Source organism: Mustela erminea, chromosome 11 (assembly GCF_009829155.1).
Source record: "Mustela erminea isolate mMusErm1 chromosome 11, mMusErm1.Pri, whole genome shotgun sequence".
NCBI classification, from domain to species: domain Eukaryota; kingdom Metazoa; phylum Chordata; class Mammalia; order Carnivora; family Mustelidae; genus Mustela; species Mustela erminea.
In genome coordinates, this window is record NC_045624.1 from 36,291,341 (window position 1) to 36,306,038 (window position 14,698).

Below are 14,698 nucleotides of genomic sequence, written 5' to 3' on the forward strand. Positions count from 1 at the left end.
GGTCATGGTCTCAGGGTCCTGGGATCGAGCCCCAAGTCGGGCTCTTTGCTCAGCAGGGAGCCTGCTTCTCTCTCTCTGGCTGCCTCTCTGCCCACTTGTGATCTTTCTCTGTCAAATAAATAAATAAAATCTTTTTTAAAAAAAATACAAACTAAATCTGTAATGATAGAAATCACATGAACAATTGCCTGGTAGCCAGGAAGAACAAAAAGGGTACCAGGAGGGGATTATAAAGGCTCAGGGAGGAGGCTTTTGGGGGTCTTAGGTCTGTTCATTAAATTGATTGTTGTTTCATGGTTTCGTGAATGTTTAATGACAAAACTTACCAATAAGTACCCTTTAAATATACTTCTGTGTCAGTTCTCCTTGTTTGTACATCAGTATACTGAAGTAAAGTTATCTTACGAGGAGAAAAAGGTGGAGGTGCCTAGGTGCTCCAACTTTTGGTTTTGGTTCAGGTCATGGATTATAAGACCCAACCCTGTGCTGGGCTCCCTGCTCAGGGCAAGTCTGCTTGATGATTCTCCCATTTGGCATGTACTCTCACACCCTCCAATCATTTAAAGAAAGAAAAAAAAATGGAGGGAGGGGAAGCAATGGGTAGAAGAAAAGCATTTTTCTTTTTTCGTGTTATATGTTACTTTCTCTAATAGATAGTCCACATAATTCTGTGCTCAGCTTGTCTACCTACTAGCAAGAATGAGGGAATAAAGTATTAGTCCATATCATTGTTAGTTAATAACTATTATATTAAAAGAACACTAATTTTTATCTAATTTTAAAACTTTTTATTCTGGATGTTTAATAGAATAAATGTAATACTAAAAATATTTTTAAGATGATTCGAGCTAATGGTTTAAAGACATTTTTCATGACCTTGAAAAGTTTTGGTGCTCTGCTTTTACAAATGCATAGTGCCTCTTTCATTATCCTTTTTGATTCATCTTTATTTAGTAGTATTGTTTAAAGTTTTTATATTGGTCTTTGTTAATTATAAATGTTGAAGTGAGAGTAAATATGACTAAGTTTAGATAAATCTTTCTGGTAAGCTCTTATCCAAATTAAATTTCAAATTATTAGGCAGAAATATTTAGTTTTTTAATGAGGAGAAGAAATTCTCTGGGCTTGATTATAATCTCTTTGAAATTTTATTGAGTAAAAGTTTAGTTTGAATGTCTGCAAGTGGAATCACGTAGAAGGGAAAAATTAAGAATTAAAGCTTGGATAATGTAGAAATGCTGTGACACGGTGTGGTGTAAAATCTGTGTAATAGGGTGGAAGTGATCTTCAGATTCTGAATATGCCTTGTTTTTCCCTTTCTGCAGAGTGTATATAAATGTGACTTCCTGAACTTGCAACTTCAGCAGCCCCTCCAGCTTGCACAGGATGCTATAGATGCCTTTTTGAAGCAGCTGAAAAATCCTATTGATTCTCTTCCTGGAGAACTTTTCCATGTAGTGGTTTTCTCTCTCCTCCTTTCTTATTTTCCATCGCCTTACCAACGATGGATTTGCTGCAAGAAAGCCCATGAACTGTTAGTGTTAAATGGTTTATTGCTTATCATCACACCTGATTCCTCCCATCAGAACCGTCACGCTATGATGATGAAAAGCTGGAAGATTGCTATAGAATCCCTGGGCTTTAAACGTTTCAAGTATTCAAAATTTTCACATATGCATTTGATGGCATTTAGAAAAATCTCCCTAAAAACTACAAGTGACTTGGTTAGTAGGAACTACCCAGGGATGTTATATATTCCTCAAGATTTCAACAGTATAGAAGAGGAGGAATATTCTAACCCTTCCTGCTACGTTCGATCAGATACGGAAGATGAACAACTAGCATATGGTTTCACAGAGCTCCCTGATGCTCCATACGACTCAGATTCTGGAGAAAGTCAAGCCAGCTCTATTCCTTTCTATGAGCTAGAAGATCCCATATTACTTTTAAGTTAATATCAAAGCAAAAGACCCTTTCAGTCCAGACTTCTAAACTAATTCCTTACACTAATCAGAAATACTAACATGAACTCAGTACTTAAAACCTGGTTTGCATAGAAGAAATGCAAAGGTTTACAGAGTTTGCTATTTTTTTGTACTTCTGGATTTTAAAATTTATTCTTATATAGAAAGCTTAAAGTTTCATGCAGAGTGACTCCTGTCATAGCAGAAACCACTGTTACTTTAGCATTTAGCACTAAGATACTATAGAAAGGTACCTTTTTTCTTTAGTGCTGTTGTGAAAATGAAACGTAACTTGCTATGTATTTTTCTTTTTTAATCTTTTCAGTGTTGACTTTAAACCATTGCAATGAGAAAGATATGTAGAAAGCTGTAGCTTGCACTTTGATTACTCACAAGTTAAATGTGACAGAGATAGATTGGTTTAGTTGTTTTGTGATGCACTTATTCTCTTTTCTAGCTAAATTGTTATCTGTTACAGAAAGCCATTTTCTGTTCAGTTTTGTCTGGTGATCCAGCGTTTCCTCAACTTTCTGGAATTGATTTTTTTTTTTCTTTTTTGCTCATTTGGCAGCATCAGACATTTGGGGAAAGATTTCCCCCAAGTATGTATTCTAATTTCATTAGTACAGTACAATAAACACCATTGCCAAAGTAGAATGTTCATATCTTTCATATTGATTTAGGCCTTGGTGTTAAGTATATTGAACTGTGAGAGTTCACTCTTACCTTTTTTAATTTTAGGTTTCATTTACAAAATTTTCTATTTAAGCAAGGAACAATACTCGATCCTGACCTGAAACACCTTTGTGAAAGGGTTTGCACTTGTAAGAGTTTATGTTCTGTCTAGACCAACCTTATTAGGGTTCTCACCTTTCCATTAAGGAGGTGTGCTGCACTACAAGTCTGGAATTCTATAGAAAATTTTTAAATTAACCCTCTGCTAGCAATCTCATAAAATGGTTTTGACCTTTCGGTATTCTAGTTTCTATCAAAATTCTAGCAGAAAATTTTCTTTGAATATATAAACCATTAGTTGGCTGTGGGAATTTTCCCTTTCCACATTGATAAATGACTTTCTGTGTTTCTGAATCAGAAGCAAATGATTAAGGAGAAAAATATGTCCAAACAAGACAAGATTAGTTTAAATAGCTAAGAACATTTGGTCCACATTGTCTTGTCAGCCAGCAATTGTCATGTAAACTGTCGTTTTTAAGAGTGCCACTGTGTGGATTTTTTTTTTCAAGTGGTTATTACATTAAAATTACCTCATACTGAGGTTTTTGCACTGAAGTATCACAGTTTCAGAATCCATGGTTAATGTTATGTGTGCGCGTGTGCGTGTGTGTGTATGTTCTTCAAGGAAACTTGCATTTTCAATAGTTGATCCTAAATTTCATAAACTGCACTTCTTTACTCTGGTAAAATTGATGTTTTTGTGCTTATTGTGAGTTGCTGTAGTTAACTTTGAATGTCAGACTTTATTTAGAAATACAAAATTACCCTTTAAGATATCAGTATTTGGGTATATATACCCGATATTTCAAATTAAATTTCATGTTCTAAATTAATGAAAGTAACAGGATTGTAATTAACCTAAAAAGTCAGTTGAATGAATGCAATAAATATTGGTTGCTCAAATATGCCAAAAGTAACTAGAAATGTTTCATTTACTTTCAATAGCCTCAGAGCCCTTAATAATTAAGATTTGACTTTTCGTTCCAATTAAGCACTATAGGTCCCATCTTTATCTCCCCCAAAAGAAGGGGAAAAAACCCACTCTATTCAGGTAACACAAAACTGTGTTTACTATGTTTTGGTAGTACCTCTTTTACCCATATTGCCCATTTCCTTTGATTTGACTAAATATAATCTTAAGGGCAAAGAAAACAATATAGCTAATTAAAGTGCTTTGAAAGTAAATGAAAACCGGGCTTTTGAGAGGCTGGTGTAAGTATGACCTTGGAGTCAGCCTTTGTGTTACAGCTAACATGTTGGTGCTATAAATTTTTCTGATTGTTTACAGATGTTGATTCTGCTTATGCTCCAAAGTGTGCATGATGTATTTTAAGTAGTACTTTAAAGAAAAGTCTCTTTATAAAACCTACTCCCACTTAGTATAAATTTGTTTGGATTTATAAATGTCATTTGTTATTGTAAATTCAGCTTCAAATTAGGTTGGTACAGGATTTAAACTAATACATATTCCACCAAAGCCAGTTTAACATTTATGTGTTAAAATATAAGCAATCCTGTGGCTTGGTGCCAGAAGATATATGTAATGACAAGAGAAGTTAACAGAGCCTTTTAATACTGAATGGGTACTCTTGAGAATGATTTCATATAGATATAAATAAGTTTTAAGGGGTCTCCTGTCTCACAACAGGATTCTCCAAAATAATTTGGAGTTTCAGAAATAAATGATCATTTGATTAGATTCTTCAGGATCATGACGTGATAAAAAATGGTTTATATCATAGTTGCCAAATGGTGGGAGATGGCATATCTGAAAATGTATGTTTGTGTTTGTTGTATTTTTTCACATTTTGTGAACAAAGCACATTTATTAAAAATTTTAAATTTTCTAATATTCATTGTCTATTACTTAAAACCTGAAAGTGCTATGCTCTTTGACTTTTATACTAAGCGATTTCAAAATTGGGAAGCATTTTAAAATTTGAATGACCTCCAGAATTTTCAAGCTAGGTTCACCTACTCAAATTCCTTAATTTCAGGAATTGATGCACAAAATACAGAGAGTTCAAGTGACTACTATATTGTTACATAGTGTCATGCTGTTTATCAAAGAAACGGGGACAACAGCCTCCATAAATTCTGGTTCATTGTAGGTCTCCTTCTTTCCTTGAAAGTTACTTTCATCAAAGATAGTTAAGTGTATTAGTTATTTTGTGGCAGCAGATGGCTTTCTCATGATGTCAAACAGTTCTTAATCCACTGAACGAATGTTTGAACTTTACCATATACAGTATGCTGGGGAAACATTAGGATTGGGGTGGTCATAGTCCCCTGCTTCCGTGGAGCTGATGATCTAACAGAAAAGACAAGCATCCTATATAGAGTTAACATCTCTATCTAGGAATGTTTGTCTACTGAATTTGTTTACCAAAAATGAAACAGAATCCAAAAATTTTTAAAGACAACTGTTCGACAAATTATAAACACATTGTGGGTAAGAGGGATGTATTGTTCATCTATCTAGAAAAGTGCAAGCTACAAACCAATTCTCTGATTGTAAAAGGTGGGTAAAAAAAAGGGGGGGGGAACCAAGCTGTCACTCCATTTTCCCCACATTTTCCTGAGCACAGTGCTAGAATGGTATTCCTCTTCAGGGGTCCACACACTAACATTTGGTTCCGTTTTGGTGTTACAAATTGTTAGGCAACAGCAAAGGTGGAAAACAAATTTTTCTTACTTAAACATTTATTACAAAGAATGTATTTTTAAAATTTGATTTTTCCAAAAAAACCTGAATTGCACTAATCTCCATAATTTCATGTCCATGATCCACTGCCAACAAAAAGTTCCCCAAGATTAGTGGTAGCCTATATTACACAATACTCAATAAACAAAGAAGCTACAACAGCTAACAATTTCATTAAGTACCTCTAAATATTATAAAAGGAGGGAAGTATTGGGTTTTCTAAACCCTATTTTTCTTATTAGAGAAATTAGTATCCCAAAATTGGAAGACTTTATCTTGAACTTAGATTTAGATGTTTTATCATCCAAAATTTAAGAATGTGTTTAGTATGCATTTTTCAACTAAGAATCTTGTTAGATCTAGCGCTGTTGAGTGCTAACTTTGGTCAACTTCAGCAGTGTTCAAATTAATTTGAATTTTTTTAACCATAACACTTTTGTCCAATTAATAGAAGGCTATTGTACTTTTTGCCATATAAAACATTTGTGATTAATGTTCCTGCATGATTTTAGTACTCAGAAATATTGATAACTACTTAATATCATAGGTTTTAACAATTTCTAAAATTGGGTCCATCAGTGGTCCAAAATGGTACCTATTTTTTTAAATTAAAATTTAAACAATTTTAATATTTTAAAAATTTCAAAAATGTTTTTAAATTTTAAAATTTAAAAAAATTAAAAATTCAATTTAAATTTAAAAATTAAATTTTAAAAGTTTTAAATTTTAAAATTTAAATTAAAATCCAAAGAATTAGGTCATAGATATTGACTGCAGAATCGTTTCTCAAATTTGTCATAAATAATGAAAAGGCTATAAAGCAAATTTGTTCATATTACTGGATTAGAATGCCCGTGTAAACCATTAAAATGGTACAGAGCATTGCTCAAAATATAAAACAATGCCAATAGTTTTTGAAGCTCTTTAAGGAGAAAAGTCAGGAGAATATACTTGCATACTTTTATTGCATATATGTCTCACTTACTAAAGGCAGTCACAACCAAATAAATCATTCAGTGGTGTGCTGATAACATTCTGTTGGTCTCTGAGCTGGCATGGGGAAAACAGATATCCAGAAGAAAATGATTTGTGGGCACAGAGACACTCTATATGAAGCTATTGTAGAATCCACATTTAAGCCCTTTGTAATTGTTCCCTACACCTACAAATCTTTCTTACAGCTAATTAATGCCAGGCTTCAGCTAGGCTTATTGCCCTATACCTAAGAAAAAGGATACAAATTTGGCCCTGGCCAGTATTTAGTTCTTCAAACTCTTGTTCTGTAACACATCCTTTTTGGATGAGAGAATTTGCCGACACAGGTTAAATGTAGAGAAGATAAAGTCAATAACAGCAACAACAACAAACCAACTCCTAATTAACACAGGCCTTTTCACTAGGAAGCCAAGAACTAACAACATTTCCCAAAACCAAGCATGGATGAACCAACCCTTCCCTGAAAATAAGATACATGGGCGATTGCTGACAAGAAGAGAGGCAGGTGGACCAAAGTCCTAGAGCCTCCCTGCAAGAAGAAATGCTGAAGGAAACAGACCTAAGAAACGGCTTAACTGTAAAAACACAGATTTGTTTTCTAAACTCACTGAAGCATTAGCACCGATTAATGTCCCAGAGAGGTTGCTGTGCAAACAGTAAGGACCTGGGAATTTTTTTTTTTTTTAAAGATTTTATTTATTTATTTGACAGAGAGAGTTCACAGTAGACAGAGAGGCAGGCAGAGAGAGAGAGGGAAGCAGGTTCCCTGCTGAGCAGAGATCCCGATGCGGGACTCGATCCCAGAATCCTGAGATCATGACCTGAGCTGAAGGCAGCGGCTTAACCCACTGAGCCACCCAGGCGCCCAGGACCTGGGAATTTTAATGAAGAAAACAATGATCAAGAGGAAACATGATCATTTGGAGGTTGTGTAACCAGAAGTATTACCAAGAAGTATTACCAAGTATTACCACTGGGGACCCCAGTGGCATGGAGAATGGTGCCAGTTAGAATTAAAAGCTATGGAATGGGAGTTAGGATGTCATAAATCATCTCTTTAGTCTTGCCTGTGACTGGACACATATAAAAACTGCTAATATCAATTTTATACTTCAAGAAGTCAAAATAAGTCCTTTTAATGAACAAATGTTTTTTTCCCTAAAAGCTCTTGAATGTGAAGACGCAACACCATTTTAACATCCTTGGTGTAGAGATAGTATTACAGACAAATATGGGGAATAATAATCATCTATATATTAAGTTCACTTTCCAAAGAATGTGAAGCATGAAATTCAGAAGAGAGCAAGCATAGATATTTTAACAGGTCATTTTAGATTATATACAAATTTACTTAAGAAATAAACTTGGAGTTGTTTTGAGTAATGACGAATTTTCACAACTAGCCCTTGTGGTCCCTAAACAGTCATGAGGATTATTTGTGAAATAGGTAATTCAAGTTAGGAATACAGTTTGTGGCAATGTTTAAAAGCAAAGTTGTTTTGACCATTCACTCAATACTGACTCATAAGTTGAGATCTAACTACTGCACTATTACACTGGACTAGGTCCTATAAGGAATGGATGTGTGTTCAGGGCTGACAATGTAAATTTTTTTAAAAATGCATTAGCTTTAATATGAGGCAACAAAAACTTTACAATTGCAGAATACCATACTGCACTGCAGCAGCTGGTGGTACATAACGAAATCTGTTCACATGACCTTTGGCATTATGTTATGTTCATCACCAGTCTAGATGCAATTTACTCAAATATGGATAGCCCTCATCATCCAAGCGCCAAATGTCAACAAGCCTGTGCCCACCTTTGTACTAGCTAGTCCTTCTGCCTAGAATTTCTTCCTCTTACCTTGGATTTGTAGGAGTAGTTCATTTTTGTTATCCAGTTCTTAGCTTACATGTCACCTCCTAGGGCGTGCTTCCCAGTCCACATTATCAAGTAGTCTTCACATCATGGTAAATTCTCTGCATAACCAATTATCTGATGTTTATCTTTTTCCTTATCTATATGTGTGGCCAAGGCCCTCATCTATTCTGTATCTTCAGTCTAGCAAAGTGCCTTGCAACAAAGCAGGTGATCAGTAAATATAAATAAATTTATATATTATAAATAAATTCATCTTCCCTTATAAAATCCAACTGAGAGGATGCAGGACCATGGCTGATATTTAGATTAAGCTTATGAATTTTGTAGGGTGGTCCAGTTTTGTTTATTAATACATTCTCAAAATTAGGATATAGGTCAATTTATACTTTAGAAAAGTCTGAATTGGTTTGTAGAAAATGTCACTTAGATCAATATTAAGTGATTTAGAGCCATAGAATTTTTCTCTCTACTTACTCCTGCCCATTTAAATTTGTTCTATCTTAATCTCAGATCATACGTTCTCACCACGTCTCTATCAATGCTATCCAATCCCTACCTCCCTCTCATTGACAATAAAGAATTGAAGCTTGTACACAATCATTAGTTTTGCTATATCTAAGGAAGATTCAGCGAGTTGACCTCTGTGGTTCCACAAGAGAAGTAGTGCTCCAGCCGCTTTTTAATTCATGTAAGGGATACAGTGTGCCAACCACTTTGCAGATAGGTTTCTTCCACTAAACACTGAAATTTGGGGCAAATTTCTTCATAAGACCTGTTTCTTAATCCACAAAATTCACTTACAGGGTTACTTTGATAGCGTTACCAAGTTTCCGTAAAGCAAATAACACACTCTTGTCACATAGTATGATCAGCACACAGTTTATATTATTTATTTTAGCAAATAGCCATTAATAGTCCTCTTCCTCTTTTCTTAGTCCTATTCTATGCCTCCCATGCGCATTGACCATCTTATCTCCACCACCCACCACCAATTCAAAATCTAATATCCACTCCTCAGATTCTTACTGAGCAATTAAATAGTCGGCGTTCAATTTTCTCATCTTCAATTTTCTCCCCTATGACATAAAAGATACCCAATCCACTACAACCTATCCTGAAAGATTTCAATGGAAACTACAAAACAAACCTCAACATAAGATTTTGTCTCTTTATAAGATGAATTCATCAAGATGGGTAACCACTTCCTCAGGATGTTTATTCAACTATCCATTAATCATCAAAGAGTTTCCATAAATATAAAGGACAGCAGTTTATATGAGGTAGCTGTTGGTTCACAACCCTCTCAAGAGCTTCCGGGAAGTAATCTGAAACAGGCCCTGAATCTGAAGGGCAGGTAGAGACCAAAGAAAGAGGCCACTCCAGTCTGGTAGGTGGCAGTTTTAATAAGCAAAGGGAACTTATTGCATGAGGTTTGTCGTGGGCAGCAGCAAGACGAATGGATCCCTGCACCTGCTCATGAAATCTTAGGCGCTTATAAAAAGGCCTTAACTGGATTCAGTCATGCCTATCGTTCAGGTGTTCTCAACACCACCACATCAGTATCTCACGGCTATGTCCTTGGAGCAGCCTGTGGTAGTGGGAAAGGCAAGCAGAATGCGCATTCCAAGAGAAAGGGAGGGTGTGAGGAGTCTCCAATCCCCCAGATCCAGCTCATAGATCAACTGGCAGTCACAGCTTTTCGATAACCTTTCCCAACAGCAGTATAACCAAGTTATGTAAGAGAAGGAAGAGATTAGGGTTATTTCATCATTAAGTGGGAAGAAAACCCTTGAAACATAGTTCAGTTTCTAAAGGACTGACTTCTCTAGGTCCACAAAAGCACATTCACTATTGCTTTTATTACATTCCAAGTGATGAATAAAACTCTACATGGGAATACTTGTCTGAATCCACCAACTAACGTACGGCACTACAGAAGCCTTGAACAGATTGGAGAATTACCTGAAAGCCTAGACAATTATAAGACCAACAGAGAAGACCCATTTTTGAAAAACACTGTTCAGTTCTAAGTAAAGTCCTTTTGATAGTCATGATAATAACAAGCATCACTTATTAAGCAACTATTAAGCATTAGATATTATGCTAAGCGCTCTACAAACAATGCCTCGTTTTCATTTTCTCAAACAGCCTACAAAGTACTATTATCACTATGGTACTATGAGGACAGTAGGTCTCCGAAATGTTTAGCACCTGTCTAAAGTTGCAGAGTTAGAAAAGTAGCTCAGCCACTATGCAACTTGAGTCTGACTGCAAAGCTTCTGCTCATTCACCACATTACTGGAGTTGCCTAATCAACGTGGCTGCCTGAGTGAGTACATGTATTTGAAACTAGTTTCATAAACAATGAGCACAAAAGTGAATAAAACATGCATATATTAAGTGTTTGCATTTCACTGTGTCAGGCATTCTTTTACATACTAAGTTCTGATACCCAGATAAATCAGATTATGCCTTCAAGAAACTTCCTTCCATCTAATAAGACAAAACATATTCCTGAAAAGTATAACGTAGAAAAAGGGATGTCACAAAGAAATTGAAAGGGGAATCAAATATTTTCTCCTTTAAAAAGGTATGAGAGGGCGCCTGGGTGGCTCAGTGGGTTAAGCCGCTGCCTTCGGCTCAGGTCATGATCTCAGGGTCCTGGGATCGAGTCCCGCATCGGGCTCTCTGCTCAGCAGGGAGCCTGCTTCCTCCTCTCTCTCTCTGCCTCTCTGCCTACTTGTAATCTCTCTCTGTCAAATAAATAAATAAAATCTTTTAAAAAAATAAATAAATAAATAAATAAAAATAAAAAGGTATGAGAGGAGTGCCTAGGGGGCTCACTTGGTTGAGCGTCCAACTCGGGATTTCAGCTCAGGTCATATCTCATGGTCCGTGAGCCCCACAGCAGGCTTCCTGCTCAGTGGGGAGTTAGCTGGAGGATCCTCTCACTCTGTGCCCCCTCAAATAAATAAATATTTTTTAAAGCATAAAAACCACAATATTATAAGTAAATTTTATCGAACTTCTGTGAGTTTTTTTTTCCTAAAATCTGTTCTAAAGCACTGAAAAAAAAATTGTAAAGAAAAAGGGCACTTTGAACTATAACTGATTCAAATTTAGAGAGCACACAGATAAAATGACAAGAGATACTAATTTTCTTTTGCTGCTGTAACAAATTGCCACAGACTTATTGGCTTAAAAAAATATATTATCTTACAGTTTTGTAGGTCAGAACTCTGACTTGGTCTCACTGGAGTAAAGTCAAGGTGTTCTGTTCCCTCTGGCGGTTCCAAGGAAGAATCCATTTCCTTGCCATTTCCACCTGGAGGCTACGTGAATTCCTGGGATCGTAGCTCTCTTCTTGCATCTTTAGAACCAGCAATATCAGGTCAAGTCCTGCTCATATCATAGCTCTGAACCTCCTTCCACCATCAGCGTTTCTCTCTCCGAATCTAACTGCAGCTGGAAAAGGTTTTCCCCTTTTAAGGACTCGTGATTAGACTGGGCCAATGAGAATAATCCAGGATAATCACCCTATCAGAAGGTCTTTAACCTGAAACACTTGTGCAAAGTTCCTTTACCAAGTGAAGTTGTCTATTCACAGGGTTCCATGAAGTGGAAACTCTTTGCAAGGCCATTTTTCCGCCAAACTCACAGGCCATTTCAGCTATCGCTATGAATGCAAAACTAGTAAATAAAACACTGAGGAAAAAAGCAATTAAAAGTCACATATTGACACAATTCAGTAATATCAAAGAGAACTCTTTTTCTTCCAAGAATGAATTCAGGCAAAGAATAATGTAAGTCACTCTATCCACTAATTAAAGAAAAAAAACAAAAACAAAACCATGGTCATCTGGATCCTGAGAAAAGCATTTATTAAATCCAATACCCCTTCATAAGTAAGCCTTTAGAGTAATAAAAGAGTCTTCTTAACATGACAAAAGAATCTACAAGAAACCTATAGGAAACCTCATAATGAAGAAACGCTAGAAACCTTTCATTAAGGGCAAAAAGAATAACAATAATGTATGCACCATGTTGCACCATGACTATTCAATGCACAGATTTGATGAAGTAAAATGTTGGCAAACATGTTTGCAAGCACTGAAACATAGATGTAATAACAAAAAACTGGAAAGTCTAAAAATCCTTCAAAGGAAAAAATAGTTAACATGAAACTTAGTACATTTATCCCATACAGTTGTTGAAAAAAAATTTTAGGGGCTCCTCGGTGGCTCAGTTGGTTAAGCATCTGCCTTCAGCTCAGGTTATGAACCTGGGGTCCTGGAATTGAGCCCCACCTCGGGCTCCCTGCGCAGTGGGGAGCCTGCTTCTGCCTCTGTGCCTTCTCTCCCCGCTAAGATGCTCTCTCTCTCTCTAGCTCTTTCTTTCTCTCTAAAATCTTTAAAAAATTTCTTTTTAAACCAATCCCCACAGGGATCTCTGTGCCCTATAGTGAGAACATCTCCAAGATAATTGCTAAAAACAAACAAAACAAAATAATAAGTTGAATTAACAGCAGAAGAAACACAACCACACCAAAAACAAAATTACAAATTTGTATAAGAACTCCTATTGACACCTGGAAAGAGGATAAATCAATGACTCACAAAACTTAGTATGATTAGGAATGACCAAATGGCAGCTTCCTAGGTGACATTTCCCTGAGACTGTGATTCAGTAGGTCTGGGCTAATGCAAAGACACCTCCATCTTTAACAAGCTCCCAGGTGATTTCAGTTAGAGAGCCTATGGCCAGCATCTTGAGAAATCCCGACTTAGAAACAGTTTATCGAAGTAATAATATTTACCTGCAGGCTCCTGAGTGGCTTTGGCAAAGGACTGAAGGGGAACTTCTAAACCACAGTACACTGTATGGTTTAAGTTGTTTAGATTGTGTAAATTAGTACAGTTTGTACATTTTTTCCTTAAGCTTTATTTTGGATAGAAAGAGCACAAGTGGGAGGAGCAGAAGGAGAGGGAATTTTAAGCAGACTCCACACTGAATGCAGAGCCCACCGCCAGGCTACATTTCATCACCCTGGGATCACAATGAGAGCCGGAACCAAGACTGGGTTGCTTAACCAACCATGCTGCCCAGGTGCCCCAGTTTACATGTTTTAAAGCAATGAAAACAACAAACAGGAAAGAAAAACATGAAAAAAGAGAGTAAGGTGTCTTTAGTCCCCTCACATAAAACCTATGAGAAATCAAAGGAGGAAAACATTTTCACCTGGGTAATCAAGAAAGGTTCCTAGAGGAAGTAGCTTTTAAAATGAGCTTGGAAGGAAAAGCTAAGATTAGAACGAGTAAAACTGAGGGAGAAGTATTCTAGATAGAGGAGTGTGATAAGAACACACAGGAGAAAATAAGGACTTTGAATTAGGGAATATTTCCATTTCATAGAATTTGAGGGCACTGAAGAGAAATTATTAGGAATTAAGAGTTTCATAGTTAAGACACTATTTTTGGAGAATCTTGGTTATAGGTCTAAATATTTTAACTCTACAATTAGTGAAAAAAAAACCTGGAAGATTTCAAGCCTAAGAACCATGTAATAGACTAATATTCTAAGAGGGTTCACTGGAGACCAGGTGCACTGAAGGGCAGAAACTGGAAGCTGGATGCTACAGTCCTTTGCAAAAGAAATGAGCACGAATTGTGGCAGAGACATGGAGACAGGCAGAAGGAGGCCCGGCTCTGAGTAGAGAATACTGGAGGGAGAGGTAAGGAGAGAGAAGTTTGCCCTGAGAGGTTCTGCATTTGGGGAAGTATAAAATGTGGCCAGATTTCGGAAGCGCCTAAAGATAGGCTTGGGGATTGGCTGCAGAGAAGTCAAAATTAACATCAAGATCGAGCTTAAGGGTGCAGAGAAATGAAAAAAGGAGCAAAATGGAGTTTAGAGAAAAACCTCTTCAGGAGGTAGTAGACCAATTTTTAAAACAATTCCAGCAAAGGAAAGAACAAGTAGTCGGATGTAGGATGAGAAGTAGAACACGGATCTCGGTCAAGCACACCACCACCTCTCCACCACGACCCTCACTGGCCTGGAAATTTGTTTCATTTTTCTATTGGCTAGAAAAGTGGTTCCCAAATATCGCACTTAACGAGAATCACCTGGGAATGAAGACGTTAAACCAAAGACTACTAGGAGGGCGGGAGCAACCCTACAACTTATTATTCAGTAGGTTTTATGCGGCATCTCAAATTCGGTGTATTTAACAAGTTCCCTCATGGTTTGGGGGCCATTACACCAGATAGAATTTGGAATAGAGGATGAAAGGAAAGGTAGCAAAGACCGAAACCAAATTAACCCACATAAATAAAGCATAAATAACTTCCATAAAAATTGTTACACATTTCAAAGAAAACTATTATATTCCTAGGATATATGGGAAAGTAATAATTAG

At 36.5% G+C, this 14,698-nt stretch overlaps 1 protein-coding gene across 1 annotated transcript in view; it reads left to right on the forward strand.

The window, feature by feature from the left end:
* Positions 1–3,868, forward strand: part of BMT2 (base methyltransferase of 25S rRNA 2 homolog) — a 105,203-nt gene extending 101,335 nt beyond the window's left edge. The window contains exon 5 of the mRNA XM_032304061.1: positions 1,326–3,868. Coding sequence (XP_032159952.1) covers positions 1,326–1,955 — 630 coding nt within the window. The 3' untranslated portion in view covers positions 1,956–3,868. The remainder of the gene's footprint in view (positions 1–1,325) is intronic.
* Positions 3,869–14,698: the final 10,830 nt, after the last annotated feature.